Source organism: Palaemon carinicauda, chromosome 19 (assembly GCF_036898095.1).
Source record: "Palaemon carinicauda isolate YSFRI2023 chromosome 19, ASM3689809v2, whole genome shotgun sequence".
Classification (NCBI taxonomy): Eukaryota; Metazoa; Arthropoda; class Malacostraca; order Decapoda; family Palaemonidae; genus Palaemon; species Palaemon carinicauda.
The window spans coordinates 77,123,995-77,139,674 of NC_090743.1; the positions used below are offsets into that span (position 1 = coordinate 77,123,995).

The following is a 15,680-nucleotide window of genomic DNA, read 5'->3' on the forward strand; positions in this document are numbered from 1 at the left end:
ATACAATTGGATACTGGATTTATTGAGAGCAGCCTCTTTCAACTTATATTGCTGGCAGCTCCTATCAGAAGATTTATGATTCAAATTGCAGTTTATACAATTGGCCTCTAGTGTACATTCTTCATGGTAAACATTGGAGCAAGTACTACACATTTTATCATTCTTGCAAACTTTAGATGGATGCCCATATCTAAAGCAATTAAAACATTGCAGCGGCTTCTGCTTAAAAGTTCGAACTCTAATTCGTTCATTTTCTATGTAAATGTGGAAAGGCACATCAACATCCTGGAAAGTCAGGATAATCATTGACGTTCTAGGGACTTTATGCACTTTCCACACAGTTAAAGGACACATGACCAATATCTCCTCTTCTGTAAACTCATCTTAGTCTCTATTAAAAACTACTCCCCCTCTATAACTGAAGTTTAGATGGGGTTTCACATCCAGCTTTATGTCATCATTCTCTGTATTTAAATTACTAAGTATAACAGAGTGAGTTTCTGATTTGGCACTTATGAGGAAACTGTTCTTTCCAAACCGAAATATATCTCCTGGTGCGATGGTACTACTTTCTTTTGAAGAAATTTACATATCTTAAAATAATTTCCAGTACTCCCTTTTGACTGAGCAACAAGCCACTTTGGTGGTTTTGGCTTTCTCAGGGAGGGTACAACTACCTTAATACCTTTATCAATCTAATCTGCAGGTTTGTATACACTCGAGATCCTTAGGTACCCGATCGCAAAAGCACCCTTAAAGTTCAAATTATTGATTTTAATATTCATGATATCATTGACTGCATTGAATGCTTCATCGTTTATCAAATGATATCCATGAATCCCATTTGTCACCTTCAAGCCTCATTCTAATTTCCCTGATGTGACCATATCATAATTGGTTTCTATAGGAATCTGAGTGACATGAACGATTCGCAAATTCTCCATGTCACCCAAATTACTTTGTTTTTGAACATTAGTAGAATGGTCCTTTAGAGTTTCCAGGTCGTCAACAGAGGGGTTAGTTTTTGAAGTAGCAGCAAGCCGGGTTATCCACCTCTTATCGGAGGATGTCAGTCCTCCTATCCTATGTGGCCCAACATGAGAAGAGGCTTCAGCAGGGACCAGTCTTCTATTAGAGAGGGGCTGTCTCTCTTAAGGTGGGCGTACACTGATCAGTGGAGGTAGTTAACCGCTCCCACCGACGACTCCAATGCCTGGCGTCACCCATTACTCACAAATATGGGCGACCTAAAACCGGATCACTGGAGCCCGACTCTTAACAGATTTGGTCTGCACCCAATGGGGTCTGCCAGAGGATGATGGTGTCTAAATTTGTACAGGCTGAGATAATATGACATCCATCCCACCCGGTGCTATATCCAAAGAAGCAGTCAATATCAAAGTCCTACAAGCCAAAGTCATCAACAAGTTCATGCCCAAGAGGAAGAGATGGGAGAATAAAAGAAGTAATCAAAAGAATGGAGAGAAAGTGCTGACTAATTTAGTTGGATCAACAATTGGGAACCTAGGTCCAGTGGGAAAGCAGTTCCCACTGTTCATTAGAGCCCAGCTGCTAATCCCTAAGCCCCCATCCTCGTCGTCAAGGCTTCAGCATCTGGGGGGCATGTCAGCTTGTTTAACATGAAAATATTTGCTGCAAGTTTGAACTTTTGAAGTTCTAGTAATTCAACAACCCGATTATGAAGATCATTGTACAATTTGGTAACAGAGAGAATAAAACTTCTAGAATAATGTGTAGTATTGAGCCTCGTGATGGAAAATGCCTGACTATTAGAATTAACTGCATGGAGAATGGTTCAGTCCGGGAAGATCTGAATGCAAAGGATGGTCAGAATTACTATTGCTTTTCCCGATTCAAATACTGTATTTTCTAATAGCATAATCTTTTAGGTGTCTATAATTACGTTGGTAGATAACACCCACAGAGATGGGTTACGTGTCAAAACTATATAAGGATTTTCTGTTTTTTACCAAACTGTAGATTTTATATGGGAATTCCTTTTGTAACTATGTAAAGAGCTGCATTATTTTTATGCCAACGCAGACATCAAGAATTTTTCACGGTGGTAACAAGGATATTCACGTACACAATATGCTATACATAATTTAATAGTAAATTGCTATTGTCATTTTCCTTATTATTACTAGCTGGAAAAGCAAGATGCCATGAGCCCAAGGGCTTCAACAGGGAAAAATAGGCTAGTGAGGAAAGGAAATAAGTTTACCCTCAAGCAAGAAAACTCTAACCCAAGACAGTGGAGACAATTGTATAGAGGCTATGTCGAAGACCAAAGAACAATAGTTTTATTTTGGAGTGTCCTCCTCGAAGAGTTGCTTGCTATAGCTAGAGTTCTGCCCATACTAAGTTGAAAGTAGTCACTGAACAATTACCGTGCAGTAGTTAATTCCTTGAGTGAAGAAGAATTTTCCTCTTTTCTTAGGTTTGCCAGAAACCTATAATGGTTAAGAGATGCCACATTCTATGTAGTTCTTCGGTGACAGATATCCAGGAACTCTGTACAGAAAACGTCCCGTTTGTACGTTTTGGACTCACGTCTTTATCCGTCAAGGTTCATTTACCCACTACGGATATCCTTATTTTTACAAAATATTCTATCGACAAAAGAAAGTAAGCCCCTCACAATCACACTGTAGTCCTTCGATGGAAGTAAAGAAAAAAAAAATTTCCTCTTGACTGGATTGGAATAAGGAACATGAGCTCAACTTACAATTGCCACCCAAAGAGTCAGACAGAATTTCAGTTAATGTTATTTTCATCTATGTTGATATTATTCAATTTTTAGTCAATTATATTAGGGCATCTCTCATTCAAGCGCGATTTTTAGAACTATTCTATGTGAAATGAAATTAAGAGCAATTTAAAAAAGAAATTACATACATTCCTTGGGGGAACGGTATGGCAGACAGGATCCGAATGTTCTAAAGAAAATACTTAGACAAACCGACAATTTATTTGTCTATGCTCTTTATAATCTTCAAGTCACGACCAAACGTGAATAAGTCATGTGATTTTCAAAGTTAACGAGTCTGTAATTCAAAGATTTTATCACATGAAATAGAGGCCGTAGATACAGACAGATATAAGTAAAATCAAAGAAATATTTTTGATATATATCAGTAAACAGTGGAGACTTTCAAATATCCGAAATCAGGAGTGAAGTAATGGGAACTCAGAGAGAGAGAGAGAGAGAGAGAGAGAGAGAGAGAGAGAGAGAGAGAGAGACCAAAAAATTTAGTGGCGCAATTGCAATGATATGCAATTTCTGTAATATTATTCAGAGAATAACTCACTTTTATTATATCAGCACCAACTTTCCCTTTATTTTTATTTTCATTCATAAACACCTTTCAATATTCCCGCTCTATAAACTCTAACAAAAGCCAATTAACTTTCCTAATTAACGTAGCATCTTCCCCATCAAAAGCTATAGCCTTATGAATACCATTTTCTGCACTCGTGCCTGAATCGCATGAATTGAACCGAGCTAAAGAGGTCGCCACCTCATTCAGTCGACGACCTTAGCGAGTGAAGGGTGGAAGCAAGGAAGGACGCCTCTTCTAGAGTAGAAATTCTGTATATAACGGCTCCTCTGACAATCAGGATTCTTCATTGAAAGCTGGAGAAGCTTCGTGAAGCTCCGTGCCCCTACATATAGTTGGATATCTTCTCGCATCCGATTACATCTTGGCTCATCTCCCGAGGAAAGAAAAGAAACGATGGGTTGTAGAGTCGTTTGTGATAGCAGGATGTGGCAGTGGTCTGTGGCTGTGGTTTTACTTGTCTTAGGTATTAATTCTTCGTTTTACTGTTTTTCACCAGATTATTGTAGTTCTCCGTGAAAGACGTGTTAAATGCTAGCCTACTAAAGGGTTATAGCATCTTTGTACTTTACATTCACCGTGAGACCCAAATGAACGAGACTTCTTGGACTTTCGTATGCAATAGTGAGAGCCATTTACATACGTGATCCCTTGGACAGTATATATATATATATATATATATATATATATATATATATATATATATATATATATATATATATATATGTATGTATGTATGTATGTGTGTGTGTATGTGTGTGTTTGTGCGCTTGTGCATATGTATTTCTGAAAGTGTTTGTTTTTGCGTGTGCATTGATATGAATATTTATTCTATTATTGCAAACTGAATCAGGAGCAGCCATATGCATATATCATAAATTGTAGGTTACAAGGATATCTTAACAGATATGCGTGTATGTAACCCTTAATTTATAGTTTTCCTTATTGGTTAAATTGGTAAATATTGATTGTTTAATTTTCATAGTTAGAGTAACCTGAACATTGGCGTTGACAACACAAAGTCCAGATCAATATCTATATACATTTCGTGTTCTTGAATACAAGGGTCTAGGATTTGTTTCTAATAATCATTATTATTCTCGTTGTTTACCGTAAATACGAAAGGTAAAAATAGCAATAAATTGATAGAAAGAACAATAAGTTGTTTTAGTGTATATATATATATATATATATATATATAGCAACTTCAACTATTCCCTGCTTTTGTCAGATGCTTAAACTAATGAATAAATAAATATTTTTTATAGCATATAATTACTGCTGTTTTTATGTTATGTGTTTATGGTAAACAATAACAACAATAATAAGTCAAAGCAACCTTATTCTAAAGTAATATTAGATCCTCGCATGGCAATGTGACATCATGCCACCCCAAAATAATACTTCCAAAGGTGCAAGCAGGAAAAGATATCCTTGGAAATTCTTGATTTAAATAAAGCCTTTGTATGATTGATAAATAAGATATTTTTCGATGGTGGACTAAACAAGTTCAGAGGAAATACGAAACTACAACTTCCATGTACTTCTATTAAGAAAACGCAACCTACTTCATGAGGCTGTTGACTGACAAATTCTAGAATTATATTCTAAAAAAGACAGAGCAATCAACTCAGGAATCAATAAGAACCTTTGTAAACAATACCAAGCTTTCCAGACGAATTAGATAACATTTTTCTCCTCAATACCTCGAATAAGAGAACTTGGATTTGAAACCTTCATTTGGTGTGGACAAAAATTCAAAACAATTGCATACACTCGCTGCAAAAACTATTGGTGCACTTTAGGATTAACAGTTTCGAATTATTTCCTGAGCGTTGGTAATAATGGTAAGTTAAACGTTAATACTATTTACATTACGAAGACAAGACGAAGAGGATCGATATATTGATGCTTTTATACAGTCATGCGAAACGTATGGAATACAGTATATCGCTATATATAAAAGCTGGTAACACAGCAGAATTAAAGTTTACCCATTATTTGGCAGAAACCTATCTCCTTTCCTAATACTTACCGTTGTCACTGGTCTCAAAAGGTTTAACCGGAAGTATGCACCAATATTTTTCGGAACGAGTGTACACTGGTAGAGGGAATACAAAAGGAACATTTATTATTATTATTATTATTATTATTATTATTATTATTATTATTATTATTTGCTGAGCTACAACCCTAGTTGGAAAAGAAGGATGCTATAAGCCCAAGAGCTCCAACAGGGAAAAATAACCCGGTGAGAAGAGGAAATATTCTAAGAACAGTAATAATACTAGAATAAATCTTTCATATATAAATTGTAAAAACTTAAAACAAGAGGAATAGAAATAAAATACAATACTGTGCCCGAGTGTACCCTCAAGCAAGAGAGCCCTACCCCAAGACGGTGGAAGATATGGCACAGAAGATATGACACTAACCAAGACCCGAGAACGATGGTTTGATTTTGGAATGTCCTTCTCCTAGAAGAGCTGCTTACCATAGCTAGAGTCTCTTCTACCTTTACCAAGAAAAAGTAGCCAAAGAACAATTACAGTGAAGCAGTTAACCTCTTGGGCGGAGAAGAATTGTTTAGCAATTTCAGTGCTGTCAGGTGTATGAGGACAGAGGAGAATGTGTAGAGAATAGGCCATACTATTCGTTGTATGTGTAGGCAAAAGGAAAATGAGTCGTAACCAGAGAGAAGGATTCAATGCAGTACTGTCTGGTTAGTTAAGGACCTAATAACTCTCTAGCGGTAGCATCTCAATGGTTGGCTGGTGGTAAACAAAGATCTAAGTTTCGTTAGAGTTACGGCATCGCCTATTTTACTAGACTGATCATCAAATCTATTTCACAGTCAACAATATAGGCTACAAGAGGACTACTTCGGTTTATCAATATTAAAATCTTATGGTTAGTCATTGAAGGGAACGTTACTCCTGCTCTTCTCAATACACTGTCTTTGCCACTAAGAAAACAAACTGCATTGCCAGACATGTATCAAATAAACACATTTAAATTATTTCACTGTATAGATTAACTTACACTTTGTGAGTTCAGTACCTATTAAAATATTTGTTTGCAAAAATTGTTGTTTATTTCTTCTTCCTAATATTTCCTATCTAGGGTTGACGTCAGGTGCATCGAAGGCAGAAGACAAGAATCCGGTGGAAAAAGTATTAGAGACCTCGCTATCTATCGATCAAATAAGGGTAAGTACTGTAAAATTAATTCCTTTTGCTTTATGAGTAACTTTGTGTATTTTTCTATCCACAATTAAATATATGCAATGAGATAAATTTGCAAAACAAGTAGAAAGAAGTGGTGGAGAAATAAATATTTTTACTCCACTTAACTAGTAGCAGTAGGTCGCAACTACATAGTAGCAATAGGTCTCTCATAAATGGCAGAGGCAATGTACAAGAAAATATTCTTTAGAATGACAATATATACATATGATCAATACCTGAGCCCCTCCTCCTCCTATGATAGAACCATGGGGAGCTAGACAATAGCTGATGATGGCTTATAGATTCACCCAAACAACACCCCCTCCATCCCTAGCTTACACGGACTTTGAGGAAGCAGACACTATTGGAAACTATCGGCCCGAAGTCTCGACTCGCGGATTGCTTGTCAGGGAAGTTTCCAGTTGGCTATGATAAAGAATTAACAGTAGCTCGGCAGAAACAAAGGACAGGACAATGTCCTAGAGACTAACCAAATATACATATGATCAGTGCCTAAGCACCCTTTCCACCAACATAGGACCAGGGATGACCATGCATTGGCTGCTGATGACTTAGCAAGAATAACTATAGGCTCCCCAAAACACCCCATCCCTAGCTCACAAGGATGGTGAGGTTGCAGATACTACTAGAAACTATGGAGCTTGAATGAGTCTCTATCCCCCTCCAACAGATTGCTAGTCAGGGACATTTCCAACAGGCTGTCACAAAACCTAGATTAACCTTCGAGTTAAAGAGCAGGCGGAAAAGTACGAAACAAATATCGAAGATCCGTGGTTAATTTTATACTCTACAACTAGTAGCAGTGATAGCCTAAACAGCATCAAGTGCCCAGGAGGAGTGGTAAAATTAAAAGAAGTATCTGGAACTGTCTAACTTTACATCAGGTATCTGGAGTCGCGTGTGTTTGGATCAATGTGACATTTCTTTAACAAGAATGTACCATTTTAGTGCGTTCTGCTTCCTGTCTATTGCAAATAAGGAATAAAGTTCCGTACGATGGCTTAAAGGGAAGCACATTGTTATTTTCATTCACACAATCCACATTCAATCATTCATATATACATACATACATATATATATATATATATATATATATATATATATATATATATATATATATATATATATATATTGATATTGATATTGGCCATTGTTACAATAAAAATGTGTTATAAATATTAGTAGTACAGCCCAAGTTCATTAAGCATGAAGCTTTTATATGGACCAGATTTAGTTAACATAAAAAATAAGGACATGCAAGTGTTATGGCCCAGGTGAAGACAATTACAAATACAAATACATGTACATACAGACCTACATATGTATATACTGTACATAAACATATACCTACATACAATATGTACACATACACACATACAGCACAGCATACACATACAAATACACAAAGAAATACAAATATAAACGTTCATATAAATACACACACTCATACATGTGCACATGTAAGTACGTATACATACACATATACAATAATTATGTAGTATCATAAATAATAATAGAAAAAAATATTAATAGTAATAGTAATATTGACATGTATGACTATGGATCACAAATTTGCAATAACAATGATTTAATTTTGCCTTTAAACATATCAATAGTAGTGAGCGATTTAATATCCCGCACACTCACACTACGCTGAGCCTGGACAGTGAAACAGTACGTTACTCTTAGGTCTTGAGGTCGTCTTGTGTTAATATGCGACAGCGGATGGAATATGCTGATGGGATACGCATGCAATGCTTTGAACACAAACAAACAAGTCTGTAGTGATATGAGATCTGGTAATTTAAGCAGCTTGTAGTCACGAAAGAGAGGGTTGGTATGCTCATATTTTGATTTGTATGACATTACCCTAATAACTTTTTGGGGGGCAACAAACAATTGGTCTATACTTTAAGTGTTTTGAATGCTCCTCCCCAAACTGCTGAACAATATAGTAAAACTGGATATACGGTAGAGTACTATATTAGTTTTAGGGAATCTTTAGTTACATTATTTCTAATTCTATATATTACACCTGTAACTTGAGATATTTTAATACAAGCTAGCTGTAAGTGCGCTTTCCAAGTTAGTTTTTCGTCAATTATTACACCTAGGAATTTCTTGTGGTTGACTCGACTCAATGATTTATAATTTAATAGTACACCAATATTATTTTGAATTGAATGTATGGAACTAGATAGCATATAGAATGTCTTTGAAATATGCAGTGTTAATTTCTTGGCTCCAATACAATTTGATATATTTATTAGTACTTATTTAGAATTACTGTAATACTTTTAATGTTGTGACCCTGTACATATATTGCCGTATCATCTGCAAACAACAAAAACTTTAATTTATTACTTGTATGAGAGAGAGAGAGAGAGAGAGAGAGAGAGAGAGAGAGAGAGAGAGAGAGAGAGAGAGAGAGAGAGATTTCTCAAGTCTTATTATCTAAAACCTTTGAACCAACTGAATTAAAAGAAAGATCATGGAAAAGAAGCTCAAAACCCCTCAGTTTGTGTCTTTAGTATTGTAAGGTAAGCACTACTTTATGGTTTTGGCAGCATCCTTTCAGCCTCTTTTCTTGAGCATCCTTTCTGCACCTAGCCGAATAGACTCTTAAGCCCCAGGCGCCAAGCCCTCTTGCCCAAGTTCATAAATATAATCTCAAAATCAAATAAAATGTTACAAGATCGACCTAACACAATTTGTCGCAGTTAAGTGATAATGTCTTGTACGAATATTTAGTATTTGAGTGTCTTACGATTTGACATCTTTCATATAAACTATAAATCCTTATGAAAATTGATTCTTTCAATATCATCATAATGAAATAATAATCTTGATATAATTCTCTAAACATTATCCCACAGCCTACATTTTTCAAAAAGCTAGTCTATCGCTTCTTTCGGCATTACAAAATACAATTGTGAAAATTTCTCTACTTTATCATGAACTGAATATGGGCGCTTGATGACCTATACCGACACAAATTGCGTGAAAGTGAAAAAAAAAAATCACAGATATTGAAAGCGATTAAAAGATCAACAATCAAAACTCCTTGAAAGTTAATTAGTCATTCTGTTTTGTTCAGTAAAAGACCTTTTACTTTCACCCTTGTTACTCCTGTTACATTTATTCTTATCACATACATTTCCATGAACTTTCTTTATCTCCTTTTATTTAAGGCCAGACATGATAGAGAGAATTCAGAAAGCTGCAGAACAAAACACATGTTTTATAGGCATGTTGTATTTTAGAATGATCGAATGGTAATTGGACTCTTTCAAATATCTATTACAATGCAGGCATTAAAATGAATTTTAAAAATAGGATTATTTTTCTGTGATATATCAAATCTTTGTCCTTTGTTTCTGCTGTTGAAAAAAAAAGAAAATACTTTGATCGAATACTACACCCGCTAACTCTTGTTATTTATCTAATTTTCTTAGTACCATAGATCTAACGTTATTTGGAAAATTTGAAGGTTTCAAGAAATTTTGGAAGGTGCTGGATGAAGGCAGATGATCACTGAATAATACATATAAAAAGGGTTATATATTTCCTTCTAATATTCACATTGCAAAAGTTTAAGTTTATTCCTTTTCGGGTAGAGGTCGTTATTTGCACGTACAGTATATTATATCTCCAGATGATTTCCTTTCGAATTGCAAAGATTAAAAAATACTTTGAAACATGCAAATATATTTTTCATTTCCATTTGCCATGGTGTTTTTTCTTTATTCTCTCAAATTTGGATTCTTAGATTATCAGATAAAAGAGGAATTTACCTAATGTTTCATAAATTATACTATGCAAAATGACACTAATTCATTTGTTACCTCTTCACAGGGAAAACGAGGCTACCCAGTTAACAGCGGACTCCATCAAGCTATTCTTCAACGACTCCAATCCCATTCTGGGTACAGTGGCACAGTACCAAACGGAAACCTTCATTTACTACTTGGAGGTCACCACCAAAGCGGACATGCTGGTCCTTCAGCTACCGACATCGCTAACCAAGCTGCGGGACAAGCTACAGCAGCCGCTGCCTCGCAGGCCGAAGCTGCTTTCAAAGCAGCCCAAGAGGCTGCAAAACAGGTTGCAGCGAAAGCCTCCGCTGCAGCTCAGAAAGCTCAGGCAGCAGCTGCCGAAAAGTATGCGCAGGCAGCTCAGCTGACACAAGCAGCACAATTAGCTCAAGCCATAGTCTTCAAAGAAGCTTCACAGGCTGCTCAAAATGGTCGCACAGTGCAGGCAGCTGATGCCATACATGCGCTGGCCCTCTCGCAGTTAGCAACCCTCCAGCAGGCTCTAGCAGCTGCAGAAGCCCAAGCAGCTGTAGCACAGCAGGTTCTGGCATCTGCGGCAGAGTCTTACTACCAGCAAAGTGCCATGCTTAAACAAGCACAAGCGGCTGCACAGCACATATTACACCAGCAAAATATTGCTGTTTCCGAACTGGCTAGGACTCAAGGGGCTGCTCAGAAAGCCCAGTCAGCGGCTACTAAGGCTCTGTATAAAGCTCATTCTAATAGTGTCCCTCAGAGAACATACCATCCTGAACACTAGCAATCGCAAACCCCAGGATTCCTTAAATTTAAATACTATACCAAGGGTTGTAGTAGATACCTCTGTGTTGAGGCGATGAAATTTGACGAGTTCACACTGCTTCCTTCATAATCATCAATTGCAGATTCTATTAAATGACCAACATATATATTATATTCAGAAAATAGATACAGGAAAACACGCACACACACACACACACACACACACACACACACACACATATATATATATATATATATATATATATATATATATATATATATATATATATATATATATAACCCATTTATTTTTATGATTTCATTGGTAATAATATCGAAAAGTATTAAGAAATTATAGATTTAAGCAGCTATTATTGCTACCTCAGTCACGAATCTGGCAAAAGCATTCTGCCACTGGTTATTAACTATTAAAACTAGCTTAAATATATCACTGCTGGGGTATATTTTGCTCACCAGTATTCATGAAATTATTGTAAGCTCGAAGTCTAAAATGCAGAGAGACATACATATGCACACAATAATACGAGTATTAGAATATATCTTCCATTTCAGTTTATCTCTGTTCACGTAGCAGCGTTTACACACAAAATCGAACCGATTTAATTTGCTAAAGCCTTTCCACTTGATAACCTGAAATCTTTTCAAGGACAAATCACTTTCCTCAGTTTCTATTCACTTACAAATAGCTCAAAGGTTCATTTTTGCTTTTGATCTGGCTATATATTTCAATTAAGAAAAATCAGTTGACTATGGTCAATTACACGGTGTTTTTAAAGGACTCAAGAAGTTTCTAGACAAAATGTTTTTTACTAAGGAGTGTTGACGGAATATTTTCACCATAAGAAAAATACTATCAAACAAGTTATGGTACTTTATTGAACTATATATATATATATATATATATATATATATATATATATATATATATATATATATATATATATATATATATATATATATATATACATATAATTTATATATATGCATGTATATATAAATATATATATGCATATATATACATATATATATATATATATATATATATATATATATATATATATATATATATATATATATATATATATATATATATATATATATATATATATATAAACCTGCCATGACCCTATACCTTTGTCACTGAGAAGGGCTAATGCTCAATATATATATATATATATATATATATATATATATATATATATATATATATATATATATATATATATATATACATATATATATATATATCCCTCTACAATTAAGATATTGTTATACGAATATATGAAAATCACTAGTCATTACTATAACAGGAAAATGTTAGGCTATTCATCTTCGGATAATTGTATTCATATGATTGTATTGTTAAGAGTTCTGGGAGGATATGTAATGCCATTTTATAACCTGATTATATATGTATCTGTTAACATATTCAGTATATATAAAATTGTTATGCAACTTTCTCAGTGCCTTATCCTTATACAAGATATAAAAAGTATGGGATCACTTAGTGATGAAAAGAACCAAAGTTCTTATCCTGTACAATGTCATTCAAGAAAAATTTTAAGACAGAAATAAAACTTTCTAATATCTCCTACTTTTATTCAATATCTATGGTTTCCAATATTGATAGAGGGCCAACTTATGGTCTATAGACCTTGGGATGACCAATCATTGCTCGCTGTTACCAAGAAATCATCACTTCTCCCTTACCCTTCGCAGGTGACGCCATGAATCCATATCTTATCATATTAAATTCCATTTGTAGTCAGATTACGCACTGCAGTATTACAAGAACCTGTGTCTGGCCAGAAGGGCCAGGCAATCTAAAACATTTGTTGTCAGACGCAAATTATTATAGTCTGTAATATTGTAAGAGCCCGTATCTGGCCAGAATAGGCAATCTAAATCAACAACATTTGATGTCAAATGAGTTTCTACACGCTGCAGTATTGCAATAACCCATGTTTATCTGGAAGGGCCAGCCAATCTAAAATAACAATATTTGCAGTCAGAATTATTACACCCTGCAGTATTGAAATAGCCCATGTTTATCTGGAAGGGCCAGCCAATCTAAAACAACATTTGCTGTCAGTAGATTTATTACAGGATGCCGTTTTGCAATTGCCCATGTTTGTCAGGAAGGGCCAGACAATCTAAAACAACAATATTTTCTGTCAGAAAAGTTATTACACGCTGCTGTATTGCAATAGCCCAAGTTTCTATGGAAGGGCCAGGCAATGTAAAACAACATTTGCTGTCAGTAGAGTTATTACAGGATGTCGTTTTGCAATTGCCCATGTTTGCCCAGAAGGGCCAGACAATCTAAAACAACACCATTGCTGTCATTAGAGTGATACACGCTGCAGCAAGGCAATAGCCCATGTTTGTCCGGAATGGCAGGGCAATCTAAAAACAACAAAATTTGCTGTAAGAAGAGTTATTACATGCTGCAATATACCAATAGCCCATGCTTGTCTGGAAGGGCCAGACAATCTAAAACAACATTTCCTGTCAGGAAAGTTATTACAGGCTGGAGTACTGCAATAGCCCATGTTTGCGTAAAAGAGCCAGGCAATGTAAAACTACAACATTTGCTGTCAGAAGAGTTATTAGAGGCTGCAGTATTGCAATAGCTCAAGTTTGTCCGGAAGGGATAGCAATCTAAAAAAACAACATTAGCTGTCAGAAGAGTTATTACATTCTGTAGTATAGCAGTAGCCCATGTTTGTTAAGAAGGACCAGGCCATCTAAAAACAACATTTGCTGTCAGAAGTTATTACACACCGCAGTATGGCAACAGCCCATGTTTTTCTGTTATGGCCAGATAATCTAAAATAACAACATTTGCTGTTAGAAAACGGATTTTGAACGAAGCGAAAAATCTATTTTTGGATGGGATAGCCATGTCATCCTGATGGAGGGTTCCTATAAGTAGCTTCCAAGGGATATTCGAACTACAGTGATATTCCCAGAGAATTTACCTTTAGGTTTCCAGAATTCTAACTCCTGACACAAATAGCCTTAAAATTTCTCTTAAGGATATCGCATAATATCAGGGACGTATATCTTGATACGACACATAGCAATCTTCACCCCGAATAGCGTTTTTTCCTCGAGGGGGAAGAGTGGCAAAAATAGAAAGGGGAGCCGTTATCAAGGTTACCCTTCCTCCCATACTACTATTGAGTATCTAGATGGCGCCATATCCAAGATGGCGCTTATTCCTAGTAGCATTGAACATAGTGCTACAGATATAGTAGTTTCGTAAGGGATCCTGCCAAGGCCTTTTCTATAGAAAAGGAGGGCGGGTCCTTCAGGATGACATGGCTATCTCACCCAAAAATAGATTTTTTGCGTCGCTCAAAATCCATTTTTTGGGCTCAAGCCATGTCGTCCTGATGGAAATTTATCAGAGTCTTACTGAAAAGTACTGTATCTGTGGAGTTTTATAGGTGCCTTAACCTTGGGACAATTTTCTATGGTTATCTGGACCATTGAGACAAATGATGTTACCGTTATCCGTCATTACCACTAATCATAGACAATGTTAGTGCTTCCTGCCTCCTGCAGGGAAGAGTCATACTAGACAGTAGAAAAGGGGTCTCAAGGTTAGCATATATTGTATGAACAAACAAGTATCCACAAGATATACAAACGGTTTCACGGTTTGTGTATATTGTCGGAACAATATAAGTGTCAACTATATCTATCGTTTGTAAGCATACAATGATATGAGGTGTACTTAAATAAATAAGTAAGAGAACTCTGGCATATTTAATGTGCTAATTGCAGGGCGAAATAGTACGCAATTACATTCTAATAAACATTTATTTCAAATAAATGACTAAATGGAATAGCATGTTAACGAATGTAACTTGTTAAAGGAATTATACGTGCAACATATACAGAAAATATTTTCCTCCCTGCAAGGAAAGAATGATGAGTGCCACTCTAAAACTGAAAATTTTGATAAATTTTCCCAAAATAAATTCTGTAAATGTTGTATACTATCAACACTGTACTATGTGCACACGGCACAAGTGCTATTTGTATAATTCCTCACCTGAGATTTGAACAGTCTTAGTGTCACCCTGGTGACACTCGCTTAAAAGGTATTGCACTGGAAGTGTCAACACCTTTCCACCTTAATTGATAGTCCCAGTCAATCAACTGCTCATCGCAGCACTAGACAACAGGTTTTAATACACTACCTGATGTCACCACATAATGCTTCAGTTCATGGACTTGCTTAGAGTAGTGTTTGTAGAACACTCTGGATGATATCCATCTTGTATATGAGCGAAGACGCTCAAAGTCCATATACTGAAAATAATTCAGCGATGATGCAATTTTCCTCGGATCATGACCTGCGGGTGTACTGTCAGGATCCGCTCTGCAGATGAAGTAGGTGAGCTTCGCCCTCAGTTGTTTTAGGGATAAGTTTGATCCTGAAGTTTCTCCTTTGAAGAGCTGTCCTCCCCTGAAGTCTGAAG

At 35.9% G+C, this 15,680-nt stretch overlaps 1 protein-coding gene across 1 annotated transcript; it reads left to right on the forward strand.

Moving 5' to 3' along the window:
• The first annotated feature begins 3,594 nt into the window (after nucleotides 1–3,594).
• On the forward strand, nucleotides 3,595–11,279 carry LOC137658277 (antifreeze protein Maxi-like). The gene is made up of 3 exons (XM_068392952.1): nucleotides 3,595–3,828; nucleotides 6,486–6,571; nucleotides 10,466–11,279. The coding sequence occupies exons 1-3, from the start codon at nucleotides 3,759–3,761 to the stop codon at nucleotides 11,183–11,185; spliced, it is 876 nt and encodes a 291-aa protein (XP_068249053.1). The 5' UTR covers nucleotides 3,595–3,758; the 3' UTR covers nucleotides 11,186–11,279.
• Nucleotides 11,280–15,680: the final 4,401 nt, after the last annotated feature.